This window comes from Podarcis pityusensis, assembly GCF_964106645.2.
Source record: "Podarcis pityusensis genome assembly, chromosome: 5".
Lineage (NCBI taxonomy): Eukaryota > Metazoa > Chordata > Lepidosauria > Squamata > Lacertidae > Podarcis > Podarcis pityusensis.
Window position 1 is genome coordinate 22,038,153 of NC_138032.1, and position 22,606 is coordinate 22,060,758.

The following is a 22,606-nucleotide window of genomic DNA, read 5'->3' on the forward strand; positions in this document are numbered from 1 at the left end:
ATTGCAGCCATAGCCTTTCCTTCAGGTAATTCTAAAAATGGCACGGACTGTTAAGTAATTCAATGTACAGTGGTAGCTTGGTTTACAAACTTAATCTGTTCCGGAAGATCGTTCTTAAACCAAAGCGTTCTTAAACCAAGGTACACTTTCCCATAGAAAGCAATGCAAAATGGATTAATCTGTTCCAGACTTTTAAAAGCAACCCCTAAATCAGCAATTTAACATGGATTTTACTATCTAACAAGACCATTGATATGTAAAATGAAAGCAATAATCAATGTACTGTACTATAAAATAAATAAAACAGTATTGTAGGTGATAAAAATTAAAATAATTTCTTACCTGCACTCATGATAGTCATTGTTTGGATGGGGGGCTTTTATCCATTTCTGCAGTCACACAATCAATCAATCAATCAATCAATCAGTAGCTGAACTGGGATCCACATAGATTCCCCCCCACCCCCCGCTGCTGTGGGAAATGCTCCCTAGAGCGCACGCCTCCTGCTACTGTGAGAACAGAGTGCTGGAGTCAATGGACCTTTGGCCTGATACTACAAGTACTTCCTTACTTCCTTAAGTTTTGTCTGAGTTCCTCAGTACCAAGGTTGATTTCTCAGCTTTTCCTGCTGTCTCGTTGCATCACTGTTTTCATCTGCACGAAAGTTCACCAAATCATGAAAATCCAATAAACGCGGCATCTGCACTTCAGAGCAGAATGGTTCTTTAGTTTCCATATGTTGGTGGCATTTACATTTAGGGACTCAGCTACATTAGTAAAGAAAAAGCGTTTTAAACGTGTTATAACATTGTGACACCAGATAGCGGTGTGGAGTTCCATTTTTTGGCAACGTCATTTCCCTTTATGAGGTATACAATGCGTTTTCCTGAAACTTTTTTTATGTGTCTAGATCCAGTCTAGTTCATATATGCACACATTTTGTTCATGCTGTTTTGCACGCAGATAACCAACAATGTGGAGAAAAGTGTTGATGTCACTAAGTGGATTTACCGTAATTGCACAGCCAATTCTGTCTTTATGGCTTGGGGAAAATATAGTGGCAATTTCAGAAGCAGCTGCTGGCTGAGTGTTTGTGTGTGGTGGTCCACCTGCTTCACACCAGCATTGCTGCAAATGGCTTCTGTGAGTCTGTGTATGAGATCATGTGGAGAAAATAAGCATGCTGAAGTCTATGAACTGGCTCTTCAAGTCCTCAACCTTGGGCTTTGAGGGTCACTTGAAACAGAGCAGCTGAAAGGCCCAGGCCATGAAGCAAGGCTCATGTGCTCCTTCCATGTTTCCCCTCAGCAGGTTGCTTGTCCTGATAGGAACCTTTTGGATCTCTATTTTAGAAAGTGTGAACAAAGTACTCAAAGGCACTCTGAACAACATTCCCTCTGAGGTCCATCATGTCTAGGAATAGAGGAGAATCATAGAATTGTAGAGTTGGAAGGGACCTTATTGCCAGAAAGTTATTCCTGGCGTTTGGTTGGAATCTCTTGTAACTTGAAGCCATTGGAGCAGGAGAAAACAAGCTTGCTTCATCTTGTGTGTGACAGTCCTTTAGATATTTGAAGATAGATAGAATGTCTCATCTCTGTTTCCTCTTTTCCAGGCTAAACGTACTCAACCCTCTCAACTGTTCCTCATAAGCCTTGGCTTCCAGACCCTTGATCATCTTGGTTGTCCTCCTCTGCACACGTTCCAGCCTGTCATTTTGAATTCTGAATCTGTCTCCTGTGGCATTAGCTACCCCTCCCAGTTTGGTGTCATCTGCAAATTTCATGAGCACCCACCCAATTCCTTCATCCAAGTCATTTATACTGTAAAGATGTTGGAACAACAATGGGCTCAGGTCAGAATCCTGCAGCACCCCACTTGTTACTTTTCCTCCAGAATTAATGAGCACCCTGTGGAATTTAGTTCGGTTCTCATTTAAATGTGAACCTATGTCATTTGCGCTTCCTGATACAGGGTGCAAACCACAACAGAGCCATCCTTCAAAATTCACACTTCTCTGAATTTTGCAGTGCAGGTCTCCAGCCAAGCAGTGCGTACAACAGTGCATATACTAGGATAAAGTGTGCATAGAAACACATATATTCATGAAAATAACATACAAAAATGCAATATATATGGGGAAATGGCTTGAATAATTGTGCCTACTGGGCACAATTGCATACAAAAATGTGTATGTGAGGGAGAAATTCACCCTAAAACATTGCTGAGTTTTCATAAGAACTGTTGTTTTTTTTTTAATGATGTGGAAATGTGAAGAACTGAATTTAAGATGGGAAAAATGAGAAACTGAGGGAAACCTAATTTGACAGATTAATTTATCTTAGAGCCAATCATTCTGCCCAGACTAGTGATCAAGGAATATGTATATGATCTCTCATTAATCATTTGTTCCTTCCACACTTTTTAGTGTATTTCACTATTACCTTCCTAACCACAAAGGTTCTGGGTTTTTGTTGTTGTTGTTTTTAAAAATAAAGTGGATTTTCTGTGCCAAGGTGACACAAATAATGCACTTTAATTGTGCAGATGTACAATTTTCAGCCCACAAAATACTGAGAGTCTGAAGGTGACCAGAGTCATTTCTTGGATTGAATTGAATCTAACAAATATAATTTCTAGAACTAATCCAATAAATAATTTTTTTAGGTCTTATTAGGTTGAATTGGAACAATACAGTGAGTTTCAAGGACATGTTTTGCCTGATGGTTACTATAGCAATGTAATCATCAGACATTCAGCCACAAGTGTGTTAAAATAGAGTTGGCTTGAAATATAATTACTCATGAGGAGTTGGTCTGAAACTTGGGAGGGAGGTGGGCATTCTTAAGATATGCACCTGGTTCCCTGTGTCAACTCAATAAACTGAAGGTCATTGCATGCCAGACAGAGGTGCTGTTAGTGGGAAGTTCCTCTGCCCATTTATAAATGCTATTTAACTTGTTTTGGATGTGACTGAACTTATGCTAAAGCAGATTACTGAAACACATTAACCCCAGTGACTATTCTGGTCTGCAAGGTGGATCCTTTGCCTTTGATCTCAGAAGGTTTCTGTCCACAGGCATGAGGATCAAACAAAACAATACTAAGGTGGCACAGGTAGTCCTTGGAGATTAGAAAAGTTCAGACCGAAGGATGCACCCCACACTAAGTATTGCTGGAGAGGTGTAACATGCCAATTTGACAAAATGAGATGACACTGGAGCCTGAAAAAGAAAATGAAAGAAAAGGGCAGCCATAGAAGCAGGTCACCAGACACCTTCACTGCAAGCAGAAGTTGAAATTTTCCAAATCATCACTCAATGCGCATTGAAGAGATTTATGATGGCATGTGGAATTTCAGCTTCTAAATCTCAGAAATCATCGTTCTTCCACCAAAGAAAACTGTGTAATCCCATGTACAGGGCACGCTCCAAGAGCCACTTACCTCCAACTTAATAGTGTCAAATGAGTGTGCGTGTGTGTGGTGTGTGTGTGACACCCTTCCATGCCAAGCAAAGATGTGCTAAAACAGTACAGGGAATAAGAGGCACGTGGCTTAAATTTAATTATCACAATGCTTTATCAGATGACAAACTTGAAAAGAAAGAATTTGCACAGGCAGTCCTCAAATGCTCAGAAATGGACCCATTCGAGTCATCTGAGGTATCAAGTAGTAATTTATTTGGAAAGATCTGTGTGTTTCAGTGCCAGAAGCAGTAGGTTCCTTGGCCACTTGCAGGAGGGCATTTGAAAACTATTGTAGCAGATTTAAAAGACTTATCACTAGTAAGGGTCCACATAATGTAAATGCCTATGTATGCACCATTATTACTGAAGCAAAATGTCCTGTTGGTTCAAAGGAATCACAAGCAACTTTTGTGCTACATTTGAAAGTCCTAACATTTGTAGAATTTCTAGAAGTTCTCAAAACCAGTCAGTCAGTCTGTATATCTTATTAGTAAAGATCTCTGTGTTGAGACTTAATCATCTGTTGAATGGTTTGTACCTCGGCACTCTAACAAAATGCACCCATTGTAATAATATATAACAATTCATGTCCGGTATAATTCAGAATTAAATATAAAAAGTATGGTCATATATATTATTACAAATACTTTTTCATCCTCTTCTTTGGAAAAAAAAAAAAGACAAAAGTTTTGAGAAAAAGCAGGAAAATCTTAGAAAAAACATGAAGGAGTTTCTGATTACAACTGCAGTGATTACAACATACGCTAAAAAAATTTCATAAATTATCTACAGTATAGGTTTTGGCTGGAAAGCAGCAAACAATAAATTTGGTCAACAGTTAATCCCTTAAGTAGATTACACTTTCGTCTTTGGGTTGTTCTCATGAAGATGGCTTCACAAAAAAAGAAAAAAGAAAATGAAAAGGAACAGAAGAAAGCTTGGAGACGAGTCCACGGGTTGAAGACGTCTTGTATGGGCAAGGGTGCCATAAGTAATATGTAAGTCAGAAGCGCTTTGTACCACTACCTGCCTCCCATGAGGATGAAAACCGCAGTGAGGAAAGAGAAGATCTATTTGGTGGCTTTGCCTTCATCCAGTGATTGTGGATGTCAAAACAGAGCACAGGACAGTGCCAACTACAACCTCTCAAGAAACACCACCCATAAGCAGATGTTTGCAGGCAAGCACTGCCATCTCACAGATGGTTCCACATCTCACCTGTATTGTAACGCTCACCTGTTCCCTGCTGATTGTGCACGTCTTTTGTTGTAAATACAGAAATTCCTTACGTGTGACAAGCTTTCTGCCACTATGGCTGGGGCCATTGGTGTTGTCTAGATGCAAATCACTTTTTTTTTTAAAGGCTGCACTGAGTTTTGAGCATTTACAAATGGCAAATTGCTAGGGTCCCTTATAGGGTTCTTTTTTCCTCTAGGCCCTGCAGTTCCCAAGGCCACATTGGGAGACACAAGCATTTGGTGAAGCAGGAGGAGATGTGTGAGAAACCACATCGTAGGCTTTTGACTCACTTGACACATGTCCAAGCTAATGTGTGACTTGGTGCTCCCTTCTTTCGTCTGATTTATAAATATCGGAACACCTTCACGGGACGGCAGGTCATTAAGGCTGAATGAACTTTCCTGGAAACAAGTTTCACTGGAATCGGTGGGACTCACTTTCACAGAAAAACATGGTGATGGAAAGGGTAAAACATGAAATAGAATCTGCAGGCTAAATGGAAAGCAGGATTAAAATGGTAAGATCATTGTGGGGGAAAGAAATGAAGAACCCTTAAGTATGCAGTGATTTATCATTTCCCGAGTTTCGCCAGAGTAATTGTTGGCAGTCGCTGCCTTAGCGAGGTTTTCTCCTCCTCCCTTTCTAGAAAATGCATCGCTTGGTATGTCTCTGTTATCGTTCCTTTTTTTGTGACAAATCCACTCCGGCCATCCTCAAAACATTCTCAATTTCTGGAAAGCTTCTCCTCCTTCGAGTCCACTCTATGTAGCTTCATCACCAAACACGGCACTTTTTCACGGGGTCCATGTATTCCGCATTGGTACACTTAAAGGCTTCAGAAAACTCTGCTGTGTTCTGCAGTGTTCCTAGGACCCTTTAAAACAAGATGAGAATATGTTAGTTCTGCTTCATAAATAACTACATCCAGGGTAGCAACTTCTGCTGCTTGCTCAGGAAGCATACAGTTTATAGGGAGACGACTATGGCATCTTAGCACTGTGTGAAGAAGATCCTAGTTTCAGTCCTCAGCACCTTCAGGTAATAATAATAATAATAATAATAATAATAATAATAATAATACTTTTTTATTTATACTCCACCCTCCCTGGCCAGAGCCGGGCTCAGGGCGGCTAACACCAATAAAATCACAGTAAAAACATAATAGGGGAAAAAGAGAGGGGAAAAAAACCCCAATTTAAAATACAGCTTAAAATGCAATTTCAAATGCAGCCTCATTTTAAAATAGCTGATAAATCAAGACCATAAGGGGAGGGCAACATAAGCGTCAGACTGAGTCCAAACCAAAGGCCAGGTGGAACAGCTCCATCTTGCAGGCCCTGTGGAAAGATGTCAAGTCCCTCAGGGCCCTAGTTTCTTGTGACAGAGCGTTCTACCACGTTGGGGCCAGTGCTGAAAAGCCCCTGGCCCTAGTTGAAAGCAATCTAACCGCCTTGAGGCTCGGGACCTCCAAAGTGTTGTTATTTGTGGACCTTAAGGTCCTCCACGGGGCATACCAGGAGAGGCGGTCCCGTAGGTACGTGGGTCCTAGGCTGGGAGAGAGGAATCTGAAAAACTGGAGAGCTATTGTCAGTCACTATTGAGCTAGATGGACCAGTTGTCTGACTTGGTATGCAGCAGTTCCATGAAATATACATTTTTTTAAAGCAACCATCTTCTTTGCAATGTGGCTGTCATTGCAAAACCACTCCCCCCAGAGCTGGTTCTCACTGTGCACGGGGCAATGTCTTTGCAGAAAGGCAACTAGGAACTGGGAACTGGAACACATAGCGTAAAGGCAGGCCAGGAGACCTGCGCATTCTTTCTTTCTCATAGATTACCAAGGAAGAAGGAAATGAACGCTGCTATCCCACAATGCTTAAGTGATGATGCCCTCCCACTCACCACTAGGAATTACTACCCAGTGGTTGCAACAGTTACTATTGGCTGAATGAGTTGTCCAAAGTGGAGTGTATATATTTACAGCTGTCTCGTCAGTAATGAAATGCAGTGCTTGTTACGGAACGCTAAACCGTGTCCAAACAAAAGATATACAATGATCTCAAAGAATGAATCAGCAATGCAAGTGGATAAAAGGCACACCAGGCAAATGTCCTGGGAACTGCCCCATCCAAAGCAAACACTGTAGCTGAGAAATTCAGCTGAGTGTAGGATTTTGGAATATAATTGCATCAGGGAGAAAGTCGCAGATTTCCTGGAAAAACAACAACAAAGCCTTGAGAGCACACCCACATGAAAATACCATTCTGAGGCCAGCTTCAGGAACAGTTGATGCATTCAATAAATGTTTGGTTATGCAGGGTATACTGATAAAGTGAGCATTTGCAAAAACGAAAAGGAAAAAAAAGGAATACTGATGAGAAGTATACCAGGTAGGTAAAAGCACAGGCTCAGAATTGTATAATAGCAGCACAAAGGCATTCACTCATCTATCACAATATCTTTATATTTTCCATTATTAATCCACTTTGATTTAATAGAACATTGCATTTCTCAAACGATATTTATCTGGACCATCCTGTGAACTCAGAACAGGATGGAGAAACCGATGCCTTATGATGGGTAATCAATGTATACTTTGCAAACTGGATTTTTTTAAACCCGTTCAGGTACGATGAACACATTTCTAAGGCTAAATTTTTGTGTGGCTCTCCCCGCAGTACTACTGCTACCCAAAGAGACATTTGCTGTTTGGGTGGTAGTAGTACTGTTGTGTACCGTTGAAAGGGTGGAGACAGTTGCTGCTCTCCCACACTATGATGAAACACAAATTGTTCCAGGAAGCAGACATTAAAAAACATGTGGTGGAAGCCATTTGAACCCATGTCTTCTGCCCTAGAAACAAGCATCTTAGAATGCAGGGAATGTGTCAGTGGTGGACCTGGGTAATATGGTGCCACGTGCGAGGCCAAATCCCCCCCCCCAGCCCTTGTGGGTGGGTCAGAAGGTGACTGGCTTTGGAAAGGAGGCACAGGGTTCTGGCAGGGTCCTAGAGCCTTCACACATCCTTCCCAAGGGTGGGAAAGTGCTCACTAGGCTCTGGGAAGGAGGGGAGAGGATTCTGTGACCCCTTCAGAGCCCTCACATCTCCTCCCCAAAGCTCTCTTGTGGGCAGTTAACAATCACTGTATTTTTCTGTCTATAAGACGCCCCCATGTATAAGACGCCCCCTATTTTGGGGGACTCAAATTTAAGAAAATGGGGGGGGGGGAGATGGCCCAGAGTATAAGACGCCCCCTAATTTTTGACATTGTTTTTTAGGGGAAAAACCTAGTCTTATACATGGAAAAATACGGTACTGAATGACAAACAGTCTTAAAGATTAACATGTTTAACTATGCTGTTGACTTTTGTGAGAAAGGTGTGCATTGTATGTGTGTGTGTGTGTGTGTGTGTGTGTGTATTTTTTTTTAAAAAAAACACTGTTTAAGAAAATGGATGTTTTAAAATACTAACCTGAATTGGCCTGGGCTGTGGACATCTGTTTTAATAGAGTTGACAGCATATTCCGGCCTGTATGTCCCACACCATACCTTTAAAAGAACACACACATAAAAAATATATTGCAGAAATGATTATTTAAAAGCAGTGACATGTTAGTTTTGATTTCCAGAGCATTAGTCATGTTGCAATTGTAGCACATTACCTGCCACACGGTTCAAAGACTAACAAAACATATTGTGGCATAAGCTTCAGCTGTATTTTCCTGTAGAGGGGAAGTGGGAAGGCTGTGTCCCATGCAGCTTTTCTTCTTCTTCTAATTGTTTTTTTAAAGTGAAGTCTCTCTCTCTCTCTCTCTCTCTCTCTCTCTCTCTCTCTCACACACACACACACACACACATTTAAATTCAGTACAGATTTTTTCAAAAAATTAAAAGGAATTATTTAGCTTAGAGAAACAAAACCAGCAAGTGCATCAACTTCAGGAGTTCAGTAGGCAGCCTCTGTTATCTAGCAATAGATAGCTCAGTTGGTTAGAGCACGGTGCTGATAACACCAAGGTTGCAAGTTCGATTCCCATACGGGGCAGCTGCGTATTCCTGCATTGTAGGGGGTTGGACTAGATGGTCCTCAGGATTCCTTCCAACTCTACAATTCTATGATTCTATGTAGATTCCTGCACTTCAATTAAAGCCCAGAGGAATATGTCATGATGTAACAGTGGAAGCAGGGACGCTGCAAGGCACTGGGATAAACGTTTAATGGAAAGAAAAACACCCACCCACCACCCTCAGCCACCTCACAGTGGAAAGGGAAGCTCAGCACCTATGGAAATCATAAAGACATTCTACAGAGCCCCCAGAATGAGGAAGAGAAACAGAACCATTTTGCTCCGGGGAAGGAGCCTTTCAGGAAATCAGAGAGCAGGTTCCATCTCAGCACTAGTACATGACCACACGTTAACTGCGCTTTACAGACTCACCTCCTGGATGCCTCCGTGCACTTAGCTGCGATTAACTTAATCTGACAGGCCACTCTCCTCTCGGCCCTGCTGCCATGAAGGCTGCTCGATTTAGCAATTCTGCCAGTTCACATTAAAAGGAGAAAAGCCAGCCTGCTGTTTCCAACTTAACTGTGAAATTGCAACTCAAAATAATTTCCAAAGCTTTCAATCAAGCAGAGTATAATACCTGTGCAAAGTTCAAAAAGAACAGCTGCTTATGGTTGAAGTCGAGTCCGGGGAGCAGCTTCTCCTCTCCGTTCTTCTCTACAAACTTTTCATAGGCCTGCCAAAGGAAGAGGAAGGGAAGAGAGATGATGGCCACCGTGAAATCCAACCAGCTCGAACTGCAATGAGAATCAAGCGCAAAACTAGGGAAGGAGAAATCATAAGATTTCTGGTTGCTGCCACTTCATGTCCTTGTCTTTGGGCACCTCCAGAAACATTATGCCAACGTGTTCTTGACCCAATAATAGTGAATTAGTGGTTATTATTATTATTATTATTATTATTATTATTATTTGAGGGACACAGGTGGTGCTGTGGGTTAAACCACAGAGCCTAGGACTTGCCAATCAGAAGGTTGGTGGTTCGAATCCCCGCGACGGGGTGAGCTCCCGTTGCTTGGTCCCTGCTCCTGCCAACCTAGCAGTGCGAAAGCATGTCAAGTGCAAGTAGATAAATAGATAAATAGGTACCGCTCCGGTGGGAAGGTAAACAATGTTTCCGTGCACTGTTCTGGTTCACCAGAAGCGGCTTGCTGGCCACATGACCCGGAAGCTGTACGCCAGCTCCCTCAGCCAGTAAAGTGAGATGAGCACCGCACCGAGTTGGTCACGACTGGACCTAATGGTCAGGAATCCCTTTACCTTTACCTTTACCATTATTATTATTATTATTATTATTATTATTATTATGCGTTATTAGTTGCCCTACAATTCTTCTCCAAAGCTGCCACATTTTTGTCGGCCAGGGGGGTGGGGGTGGGCTATAGCACAAAGAAAGCAGGACAAAGACAGAGACAACATGGTATGAAAAGGTTATGGGATTTCAGCAGGAAGTTACAGAACAGAACATACAGAAAGAAAGCAATATGACCATTCCAAAACAGCTGTGTTCATCAGCTGATGAGCAGATACTTCATCCCTGCTGGGTGCTTCTTCAGAGTGCAGGGATCACAACGTGAGCATGAAGATGGCACAGTGCCACCTTCAGAATATATGTGGATGCCACACAACTCCTCCAGCACAGTATAAAGAGAAATTTAAAAGCAAGTCAGTTTCCCCTTGCGGAAGATATCGCATGACTCACAACGCACTGGGACCCATTAGTAAAAATGGTTTCCTGTATGCTGTGGAATCACATTATACTAGTATAAAAACCACATGGAAGGAAGATGGCTTTTATGTCTCTTATGTTGGGATAGTTCATCTTGCTTTGCTGTGACTACGCACTTGGGAAAACTTCTGAAAAACGTAAATGAAAGATAAAAGAGCCATAATCTCAGTACAAGCAAAGAATGACAGTGTGGTTCTTACTAGAATGTACTTTGTCCTGGACATTGGGCTAATAATTACTGTGTGTTCTGTACTCTTAATTAAGATAACAAGAATAGAAGGGAGGAACTGTTTTTTCCATGGCTGCCCTTGAGAAAGATTCACATCAGAACTGTATTTCACAGACAGAATTTGCTTTCCTTATTTTTTAGCACTATTTATTCACCTACCACAACATTTGCCCAATTCTTGCTTAACGCCACAGTGAAAGTCCAAGCTTCCCACCTCATTAAGAAACATTCTTCCCGAGACGCACAACTAAGTTAGGTCCATTCATGCTAAGGGGGTCTACTCTGAATAAAACTTAGCTGAATACCACCCTGTTTCTTGTTCATGTCAAATCTGAGTTGTGTGCATGTAGTTTAGTTTATGGAAATGTCATAATGCCACTACCAAACTTCAGGAGGAGGGGGGGTTGCGGGCTCACGACCCCGCCCACACTCCCGCAAGGCTGGCGCCAGCCTCGCGGGAAGCAAGGATTCCCTTAATTTGCATCCCCCGCAGCGCCAGCCAATCGGCTGGCGGCAGGGGCGGGCCTTCCAGAGGCCACTTAAGGTCGGGGCAGCCCTTGGCTTGCCCCTTTTCTCCCTTGCAGCTGACGCGGTTTCCCACCCACCCGCCCTTTAGGTTTTGCCATTGACTTTGCTATGGGCTTCGGCTGGTCGCCGCAAGGGGCCTGGTAGGAGTTTTTCCATTTGGCTAATTGGCTGGTTTTCGGAGCCACTTGGTTTTTTCGCCTACCTCGTAGCAAATCGTCACAACTCCCTCGGTTTTGGCGGTAGGCATTGGCTGGGGTATTGTCATGCAAATGAGATTGGGGGGGAGGAACGCCATCACCTCCCCCAATGCTTGAAGGGTAGTTCGTTAAAGGACTCCGAGGGGCGACGCCTCGTCCGAAACCTACGGAGGCTAGGGCCTAAAGCGCGCTCCCGAGCAGTAACCCCTTGGGGAGCACCTAGGGATGTGCATCTCGGGGGCTCCCCCTGTTGGTGTTTAACCCTTCCCGGTTAGACCGGATAGTCGGTTAGGGGCCAATGCCTAAAGCCAATACCCTTCTTACCTGTAATCAATAAAGTTGTGGCCATTTTCGCCCATTAACCAAAACGTTTGTGTCCAGTGTCTTTATTTATTCCACCTGTGGGGGGGGGGGAGGGAATAGCCACGCAACTCATTTCTTCCTGAGAAACCCACACAATTTTGCTTTTTAGATTTAGATACTCTGGAGCAGGCTTCCTCAACCTCGACCCTCCAGATATTTTTGGCCTATAACTCCCATGATCCCTAGCTAGCAGGACCAGTGGTCAGGGATGATGGGAATTATAGTCTCAAAACATCTGGAGAGCCGAGGTTGAGGAAGTCTGCTCTGAAGGGTCTCAGCAAGTCTACATGGAATTGGAATTGAAGTAGCAAAGCCTAAAAGCAACTTCCACAAGCATAGTGATAATGATGATGATGATGATGATGATGATAATGAGGAGAAGGAGGAGGAGGAGGAAGAAGAAGAAGAAGAAGAGGAAGAAGAAGAAGTTGGCTCTTATAGTCCTCATTTTTGGACAACAATAGGGGACCCTATTGATTTGACTCATCAAAATTACGTTTGGTGATTTTGTTTTATGGCGTTCCAAATCCCACAAAAGAAGCATAATTGTAGCTTAGAAGGACAGAAAGTGTGAGGCATGGTATGAATGAGTTGCCAATAAATGGATGTGGAAATTCTGAGGCAATGGGGAAAGAGGAGCATAACTCATTTGGCTTCTGCCCCCCTTTCTCCCCTCATGATTTATGTTGCATTTGCAAATTTACAAATGCAACCAACTATAATTTTTTTAAAAAACATCTAGGATTTTCAGTATTGTAACAAGCCACCTGGGCACTGTGCTGCTCACCCTTGCTTTGAATCAGGGCTAGGCAGACTGAAGGCTTGCAGGAGCTACCTCCTTTCTCCCGGAACCTTGAACCAGAGCTTGATGCAAAAGCACAAACCTACACACTTAGAATTAAAGAACTGTGAGGCCAGGAACCTGGTGGCATCTTTTGTTTTAGTACCAGAACTCAACAGAACTCACTGTTCCTCAACACAAAACTCTACTGTGGGTCATCACCTCAAGTTTTCTTGTGTTCAACGGTGGGGTTTTTTAGGGCAAAGGAGGAGTCATTTTGTTGTTGCTATTGTTAATCAACTGGTGGTCAAAAACACTTGTTGATCTACTGCAGATCACCCAGAGGTCCACCTGTAGATCCAAATCTACCCTTTCCTCACCCCAGTTGCTGGAACATCTATATCAGGGATGGAGAATCTGGTTCAGATATTGTTGGACTCACAAGTGCTATCAACACCACCCAGCATGGCCAATGGTTAGGAATTATGGGAATTTTAGTCCAGCAATGTCTGGAGGGTCACAGGTTCCCATTCCCTGCCTTCCTTCCCTGTCCAGCCACTGGACCTTCCTCCCAGGAAAACAGGTGAATTGTGGCACATGCAATAAATGAATAGATATTTATTAAATTTGGATACTACCTTTGATTTGAGGATCACAGAGTGCTTTACAATTCCCTAACTCTCCTTCCCTAACTTTCTTTCTAAAGTTTTCTATTGAAGAGGGAGAATGAAGGACAGGGAGAGGAGAGGGAGACTGGAGATGAAGCGGGAAATGAGGGTTGTAGTCTTGAAGGGAAGAAACATACATAAGAAGGGAGAGTTCAGTTGTACTGAAGTGCTGCTTGAGGGTTTCCCATAGGCATCTGGTTGGCCACTGTGAAAACAAGATGCTGGACAAGATGGTCCAGTCCTTATGTTCTTATGAGTACAGATTAGGCCCTGAAGACCAGGTAACTAAACTTCAGGGGTTTAACAAAGCAGCTTGTGCGGCACATAAATATATATATATATTTAAAAAAATTAAAACCCCAAACAACCCAACATTTTAACGAATCTGCACCAACTAACAATCATATGAAGTAAGAGAAAATGGGCATTTCTTACCCTGTATGCTTGTCTGATGCCACCATTATCGGCAATGTTTTCACCAAGGGTATTGATTCCGCTGAGCTGCAGAGAAAAAGGAAGAAATGAAAATGCTACTAACTTTTTTATCCTTTTTCTTTTTGCCTGAGTGCGGAATGAAATTCTTGGAAGAACAATGAGTCATGGCTTGAAGGTCAGAAAATGGATTATTCCCAACCATCTAGATGTGAAATGTAGAATATGAAGTCTACAAGGCAACATCCAGAGGGCTATGACTGTCAACAGGGGGAGAGCTACAACCAGCAGAGCTCAGTGGGAGCTCTCCATGGTGCTGTTAAGGCCTGACTGTATCTGGTCGCATCTTGCCAAGTCCAGCTACTTTATCCTGAACCCGTCTTTTACCTTGATGTGACCCTCCTCACTGAGACTTTACATGACATGACCTTTATGGAAGAGTCTTGGTTTCATGGGAGATCTGCTACCACTTCCTCCAATCACCCCCAGCCTCAGCAAAACAGGATTTTCTGAATTACTGATTGTAGTTGTCGTTTTCTATTTTGAGTCGTCTTCTTCTTTGGCGATCACTTGGAGCTGAATAAGATTCTCTTCCATGAACACAGTCTTAACAGTGAGTCTGTAAGTGACTGTGAAGGCCAATTCTGGATCCACACGTCCCATTAGCCACAAATTGGCTTTCTTTGAATGCAACACTGAACCATTGTTTAGTGCTACGTGCCCAAGCAGCAGTTAGCCTGAGCTTTATCAGTGAGCCTTTGACTCGTGCACATTCCCCTCTCCTCCCTCCCTTCAGAGAGGCCATGAGGAGGAGATTGAAAGCTTTTGCTTCCTGTTCTAAATTAACTCGCTTTGGCTGATACACCAGGAACCACCATAACTGGATAGAAATGAGCAGGCCACACTTTCTGGAAACCTACTGTTCAGACTATTGCTGTGTGTGTTGGCCTTAAAATAGTCTAGGAACTGAAATTGGTCCAGAATAGGGCCAGGAATATATTGATTGGGACTGGGTGTTTCAACTATATCACACCTGATGCTCCCCAGTTCATTTCTTGGTACAATTTAAACTGCTGGCTTTAACTTTTAAAAGCCTTAATTGCTTGAGATTAGGTTACTTGTCCCAGTAGTGATGTATGGAAGTGAGAGCTGGACCATAAAGAAGGCTGATCACCAAAGAATTGATGCTTTTGAATTATGGTGCTGGAGGAGACTCTTGAGAGTCCCATGGACTGCAAGAAGATCAAACCTATCCATTCTGAAGGAAATCAGCCCTGAGTGCTCACTGGAAGGAGAGATCCTGAAGCTGAGGCTCCAATACTTTGGCCACCTCATGAGAAGAGAAGACTCCCTGGAAAAGACCCTGATGTTGGGACAGATGGAGGACACAAGGAGAAGGGGACGACAGAGGACGAGATGGTTGGATAGTGTTCTCGAAACTACCAACATGAGTTTGACCAAACTGCGGGAGGCAGTGAAAGACAGAAGTGCCTGGTGTGCTCTGGTCCATGGGGTCACGAGGAGTCTGACACGACTAAATGACTAAACAACAACAGGTTACTTGTGAGATTGCCTTCTCCTGCATATACCTATTTGAAACTTATCCTCTAGAGAGATCCTGCTCCAAGTGCCTTGATCTCCTCTCTGGGTTATTCCATCACTGAGAAGATCGTCTTCCTAGTGGTCACCCTATACTTCTATACTTCTCAGTGATGGAATAACCTAGAGAGGTTTGCCCAGTGGATGCTGCCAATCTCTTTATCCTGGCTTTACAGGAAGATGAGATGGGAGGGCTTAATGTGCAACCAAAAGCTCACAGACATAACACTAGACCATGATTTAATGATATATCTGAACCGCAGCATTTTTTCTTCAGCTTTATCTGTGAACCTTGGCAAAGGCACCTCTAGGAATACAAGTCATCTAAATGTAAGGGGTTATTTGCACCTATGCACATGTCTTTCTTCTATGGAAGTGCAAAGTGTGGTGGCTCAACTACTGTCACAACATGCCACTACTGAATGAATTGCACCGGCTGCCAATTAGCTACTGGGCTAGGTTCAAGGTACTGGCACTGGTTTGCAAACCCCTACAGAGCTTGGGACCAGGATACCTAAAAAATTTGTTTCACCCTAACCAAGCAATGCTTTTTGCAGGAAAGGGTACCAAAGGTTAGGGTACCATCCTATGCAGGTACCATTCTATCTGGATGTCCAATCAGCAGGATGTTGGAATTGGACATTGAGTGTGCTCGTACCTGCCATTTGGAATTTCCATTGCATAACAGACAGCTGCCTTCTCTATTGGCTTTTGGCACCTGCTAAATATGTTCCTCTTTCAACAAGTCTTCAAAAATGTTTATCTCAATTGGGACCTGTCCTGAACCTGACCTGACCTGTTGTTTTAACCTGGTATTAGACTTATAATTGTTAATTGTTTTTATATGCAATTGCCTTTACATAACTGTTTTATATATGCCATTATATTGTAAATTGCTTTGAGATGCCTCATTGGGAGGAATTCATAAATGAAATAAATATACAAATAGTAATAGAAACTACATTTGGCCTCCAGCAGGTTTGTTCACATGGTTAAGTTTCCTTTTGAAGCTATTCAGTCTCTCAACATCTCCCTCCATTACCATGTGGGATATGTTTCATCTAATAAAATAAAAGAATGTTCATTCAAATGTAAGCATTTCAATAAGAAAGAAGGGACATACATTTTGTCCACCAGCCAGATCCCATTTGAAGTTTCCATACTGGTTTACCATGCACTCAGACTGCTTCTTAAAATTTGTTGCAGATGTTTGACTCCACCAGTCTACAAGGTCCCCATTCTCATTAAAATTTCTACCTGAAATAAAATATACACATAAGAAATTTGCAATGATAGTCTTGAAGACACTGAAAATATGAAATTGCCTTGTGCTGTAGCTGACTATTGGTCCATGGAACAATATTGCCTACTCAGAAAGGCTCTCCATGACCTCAAGCTAAAGTCCCAAGGACTGAATTTAGGATCGTACACACCAGGTTGAGGAACCTTTTACCCTCCAGATGTTTTGGAACTCCAATACCAACAGCCACAGCATGCATGGCCATTGTCAGATATGGGGATCTGCTACTGAGTGATAGTCTTCTGCCTAGCAACAAGAGTTTGCACCATGAGCACACACTTCCAAGCCAACATCAGTAGAATGTGCAGTGCTTGACTCAAGCACCACTTACTTTCAGCACCATCGCCAATCCTTTTTGTATAATGTTATATCATAATGTAAGGGATGCGGGTGGCGCTGTGGGTTAAACCACAGAGGCTAGGACTTGCCAATCAGAAGGTCGGTGGTTTGAAACCCTGCGATGGGGTGAGCTCCCGTTGCTCGGTCCCTGCTCCTGCCAACCTAGCAGTTCGAAAGCACATCAAAGTGCAAGTAGATAAATGGCGGGAAGGTAAACAGTGTTTCCGTGTGCTGCTCTGGTTCAGCAGAAGCGGCTTAGTCATGCTGGCCACATGACCTGGAAGCTGTATGCCGGCTCCCTCGGCCAATAAAACGAGATGAATGCCACAACCCCAGAGTCGGTTACGACTGGACCTAATGGTCAGGGGTCCCTTTACCTTTATATCATAATGTATGGTGACATCAGACAAAATATGAAGGTCTTTGACTTTTCTGATGGATTAATCTGATTCCAGCCAGGTGCTCTGCTTGATTCAGGAACCTTAACATTCATCAAGCATGTTTCCCAATGCAGACAATGATGTGCTCATCCAGCGGTTGGCAGGAAGCTGCCATTTGCACATTCACCGTTCCTTTGGAATCGGTTCAGTGGCTGGCCAGGACCACAAGATCATCCCTCTTGGAAAGGTGCAGGGGGGGTGGGGAAAGAGGAATATTTGGCATCATGGCGTGACTGATGTTTTCATTCAGCTGCTTTGTTAATAAGGTGCTGGTTGTGAATGATGAAATGTTATGTTGCTGGCATAAATCTTTGGTTCTTGCTTTATGGTAAGGGTGGGGAAGTTATGGCCCTCTAGAGGTTGCTAGAGCACAACTTCCCTCATCCCTGGTCATTGGCCATGCTGTCTGCTGCTGATGGGAATTGGAGTTCAACAATATATAGGGACCACTGGTTCCCATCCCTGTTTTATGGGTAGTATCATGTTAATGCAAGAAATGCCAAGAAGCACAGGAGAAAGGGCCTTGCTGTTTACGAGATAATAATAATTGGTGCTTCTGGTAATATGTAAAGCCACCCTTAGCCCCTGGGAAACGAATAATAGAGATATTTTTTTCTGGTGCAAAGCACACTGCCACACACAAGAAACAGGGCTTGATTAAATTAAATCAGGATTGTCTCTCTCCATGCACCATACAGATCGGGTAAAGTAATACCAATGGTGAAACATGAGTTTCTCTTTCTTACCGTTATCGTCAAAGCCATGAGTGATTTCATGCCCAATGACCATGCCAATGCCACCATAATTCAAGGATTTAGGCTGAGCTGCACTGAAGAAAGGTGGTTGCAAAAATGCCAGCAGGAAAGACTGCAGAAAGAGATATGACGCCATAGATGACAAGTTAATCTTTTGTACCAGCTCAAACTATTTGCAAAAACACAAGCTCAATTAAATAAACACCCTGGAAATTTTAGCCAACGGTGTGGCTGATTAATTCAAACTACCTCTCCTTCCCCTTCAACCTGATTTGTCTTGCTCTTTGATCACCAGATGCCCTTCAAATGCACGCTCAACTGTATGGGATCCAACTGCATGATGCCATCCAAGGCTGGAGGGGGGGCAGCTGTGAATTATGTGACCCCTGCAGGTAGGGCCAATGGTGCGAGGATGTAATTGAATGTCACAATTAGTGCAAGGATTTTTCTGTCCCTCTCCTCTCCTCACCTGCCTCTTAAACCTGCTCTAGGAGTTCCCCAAATCAACTCTCTGGACCTCTGGAGCACATTTGGGGAGCATATGCGTGGGGAAGAGAGTGGGAACACCCCCACGTACAAGAGGAAATCCTTGCTCTAATGGGACACGGTAGCTGCATACCTCCCTAAGTCTTTCCTATGAAAATGAGAGAGACATACCAGGGCAGGGCTGGGGAATTTGTGCCCCCCCCAGATGTTATTGACTACAGTTCCCATTATCCCTGTCTATGGTCATGCTAGCTGATGGAGTCCAATACTATCTTTTACCTACATGATCTGCACTGACCACAAGGTCATATTATTTATGGATGTGCCCTTCTACCCTAAGTCAGCATGATGCTGAAACAGTTGCTATTTTCTGGGCCTTCAGGTTCAGGGCACATCAGTTTCCAAAGCCCACCCACTCCTTTCTTGCCTAGAGCACAATGGCTCTCCTGTCCATAAGCCATGGGTGTGGTTTTCCCTCTGTTTCCCCTCAACAACATGAGTTTTCCATCCCTCCCCTTCCTTTCAGTTTCCTCCGCTTCCCAGCAGTGGCGTAGCGTGGGTTGTCAGCACCCGGGGCAAGGCAAGTAATTTGCGCCCCCTAACCCGTGGATTTTGCGCCCCCTAACCCGTGGAGCGCGGCCCCCCAGATGTTGCGCCCGGTGTGGCCGGCCCAGCCTGCACCCCCCACGCTACGCCACTGTAGCACAGAACACCATCCCTAATCCTGCAACTGCAAAAAGTTCTGCAACACAGCACAACAGACCGTGCAAAAGGATCGTTGTTGATGCTTTTATTAAAAAAATGTAAACAACAGCCATCTTTATTTACACTATGAGCTAACTGTCTGAGATGGGTAAAACCAATCCCAAAGGGCCCTTACAAACAGTAGATTATGCTACATTTTCCTTGTTTAAATCCACAATGTTTTGGTTTTTTTAAATGCACTCTACCTCCCCACCCTTATACCCTTTCCACCCAAGACGTACACCTGATGCCTTTGTCACACATTACATGCACCCAACCCCTTCCCTGCAGTCAGCTAGATTTCCCTCGCAATAAACGTGGGTGGGTAGGTACCGGAGAAGGGAAACCTGAAAAGAGGAAGTGGCTGCTTTCCTGCATTCTGCCTCATGGTCTTACTGCCCACCCAGCTCTGTTTCGTTGCTGTGTTTGCTCAAACGGAACAAAGAGCAGGGAAAGCCCCTCCCCTCCAGGCAGAGAGAGAGAGAGAGAGAGAGAGAGAGAGAGAGAGAGGCGCCCTCCACGAGTTGTCGAGCTTGGGCTACGGCTGCGCGGCCGACGGCGAGGCGCTAAGGCGCCGGCTCCCCAGGCTGCAGCGCTTGGCCACGCGCTGCGCTTGCATGCCTGGCCGCGCCCAGCTCGCCTCAGCGCAGCGGAAAACAGAAGCAGTGGCGGAGACGACGACCCCCCACCCCAACCAAGCCTCGATTGCTTGTCCCTTCCCTCTGGACTCGCGCCCCCCCAGGTGTTGCGCCCGGTGCGGCTGGCACCCCTGGCACCCCCCACGCTACGCCACTGCTTCCCAGATTCCAACCCCACTTCTCAGCCTATTGCCTACTCTTTTGTTTTGTATTTTGTTTCCAACTATCCTGCTTTCCAAAATTGCAGTTCTCCTGTCCCATAGCTCGCATAAGTTTTCCTCCGATGCTTCAAGCTGAAATTCCAGGATCTGATTAACAGGACCTATTATGTTTCTTCCGTAATCACCCAACCCTCAGAGGAACTGGTCCAGATATTGCAGCCAGCAACTGTTGGCTTGTCCAACCCTTTGCTAAGGTCACGCTAACCATCTGTTGTCTTGTGGCCCTCCAAAAATTAGGGTATTGCCATTGTTGGTTGTTTAGATAGGAAAGGGAGCTGATTCCAATTTGTGACAATACACCATGGAGGCATTCCATTTCCCACGGTTTTTACAAATTGTAGACTGTGATTGGCAAGCGCAACCCAGCTTACCAAGGAAAAACAGAAGGTGACCATTGCCTCAGGGAATAAAATTACGGTATATTGACTTGAGGTTAAATCCCATACTACCTCCACCACACATTGGTTTAGGGTAAAAGTACACACAAAAATAAACACACCATTCCCTACACATAGGCTTATTGTGTTTCCTTTGCAATTTTATGAACTGCTTCACTTTGCATTGCAGCCCTTGAAAGTGTCAAAACGTTCTGCTATTAACTCTGTTAGAGAAATGCAACTCTAATGGATGAGATGTTTATTCTAAGCTACTTCATAGCAAACCAATGCTTGCTTATAACATTTGCAAAACTTGAGCAATCTCAAGCAATGCCAGAGAGATGAGAATTATTCCTATGAGGCTCCCCCTTCCTAACTAGTAAAACATTTGCCCATATCCATGAGCCATATAGCTGTGAAGAGGGAATTGCAATTCTTTTCCCGGCTGCCCATTTAAAGACTGCCAGGAATAGAATCCAAATTTCCTAAATTCTTGTAACTTGAGTATGTCCACAGAGACTTTTGCCATAATATATTTATGCACTGAATGTGGGCACGGTGGAACTAACTCTTTTTGTTAATGGATGAGTAAGCATTCCTGCTAATGTGCTGCTTCGTTCTGTCTTGCTTCTGCATAGCACGGCATTTTGCTGTGCTGCACTAGAACCCTTCATGGCTGTCTAAAGTTTTGTGGCTTCATTTTGACCTAAAGTATATTCCAACCTATTTCAGCTTATTCCAACAGGGCCAAGTTCTCTTCCTCAATGTCCATCAGATTTCACACCAACTGTGACTAGGATGAATTTCCCACAGCTGTGTCAAAGTTGTCCTCACTTAGCCATGATTTCAAGCAAGATATTCTGCTTGTTCTTCTTCAGAAAGAAAACAGCTCTAGGCCTATGACACCAGAGGCCTAAAACTGGTGTGTGAAGAAGCGTCAGGAGCTGCTGGGATCTGTGGTCAGCTCCTTCATATGGTCAGCCCCGGAATTGCATGTGGCAGCTTCCAAGGAGAAGTACCTTCAGGTCCGACCTAGACAGAGTCTGTCCACACATAATGTCCATTGAGTCCTTCAGGACAGGAAGGAGTATAAGAAGACTTCCTGTCCCAGTTAATCCTTGACTGCAGAACTGCATTGCAAAATTCTGAGAACTGTGAATTTTAAAGGATGGCTTCATTTTGGTTCACTTGTTTCAGGAAGTGCAAATTAGGTAGATTCACCTTTCAGTGGGAACTGAACTGAATTTCTGCCCCATCCCTAGTCTAGACTCTTTTACTTTCTTGATTCTGTCTCCATTCATAGGTATTTTCACTGACTCCAATGCAGCTAGATTTGGTGCATGGAAGAATCAGTGTAGGATTTTGTTGGCGATGTTGTTCGGATGCCTTCCAAAGCAACTACTCTATTCTGAACTTAAAAATGGAAAGTGTAATGCTGATGGTCAACAAAAGAGGTTTAAAGACTCTCTCAAGGCAAGTCTACAAATATTGGGAATCACTGGCCTGCAAGCATTCCAGCTGGAGAACAGCCTTTACCAAACGTATCATAGACTTGAAGACACTCAACTCAGGATGAAAGGGAGAAAGAGAGAAACGTACTAAGATGAAGGTGTGTTTGGCAAACTCTCACCATAATCAACTCCCACCCAGAAACCTATATCCCCACTGTGGAAGGACCTGTGGATCCAGAATTGGCCTCCACAGTCACTTACAGACTTACTGTTAAAACTTTGTTCATGGAAGACAAATTTACTCGGCTACGAGTAATTGCCAAAGAAAAAGAAGAAGTCCATCACAGTGAACTCAGATGTCCTTGTTCAGGGTAAATTCCACTTTCTGTCGTGTTAATAAAGTGTGAAAATATGGTCCCAGAATAGTTGCAAACCATCACTTTCATTTCAGCATTACTGCTGGCAAGGTCATCTTGCACAAAAACTGACATCATTCTTTTTACACCCCTGCTATGAAAGTTCAACATGCAAGACTTGCAATCTGGTTTGAACCT

General features: G+C 43.7%; 1 protein-coding gene across 1 annotated transcript in view; it reads right to left on the reverse strand.

Annotated features, from left to right (window-relative positions):
* Positions 1-3,541: 3,541 nt before the first annotated feature.
* MME (membrane metalloendopeptidase) overlaps positions 3,542-22,606 on the reverse strand; it is a 60,755-nt gene continuing 41,690 nt past the window's right edge. The window contains 7 exon segments of the mRNA XM_081007939.1: positions 3,542-5,581; positions 8,182-8,258; positions 9,357-9,452; positions 13,706-13,771; positions 16,425-16,558; positions 18,127-18,229; positions 18,231-18,247. Coding sequence (XP_080864065.1) covers positions 5,482-5,581; positions 8,182-8,258; positions 9,357-9,452; positions 13,706-13,771; positions 16,425-16,558; positions 18,127-18,229; positions 18,231-18,247 — 593 coding nt within the window. The 3' untranslated portion in view covers positions 3,542-5,481.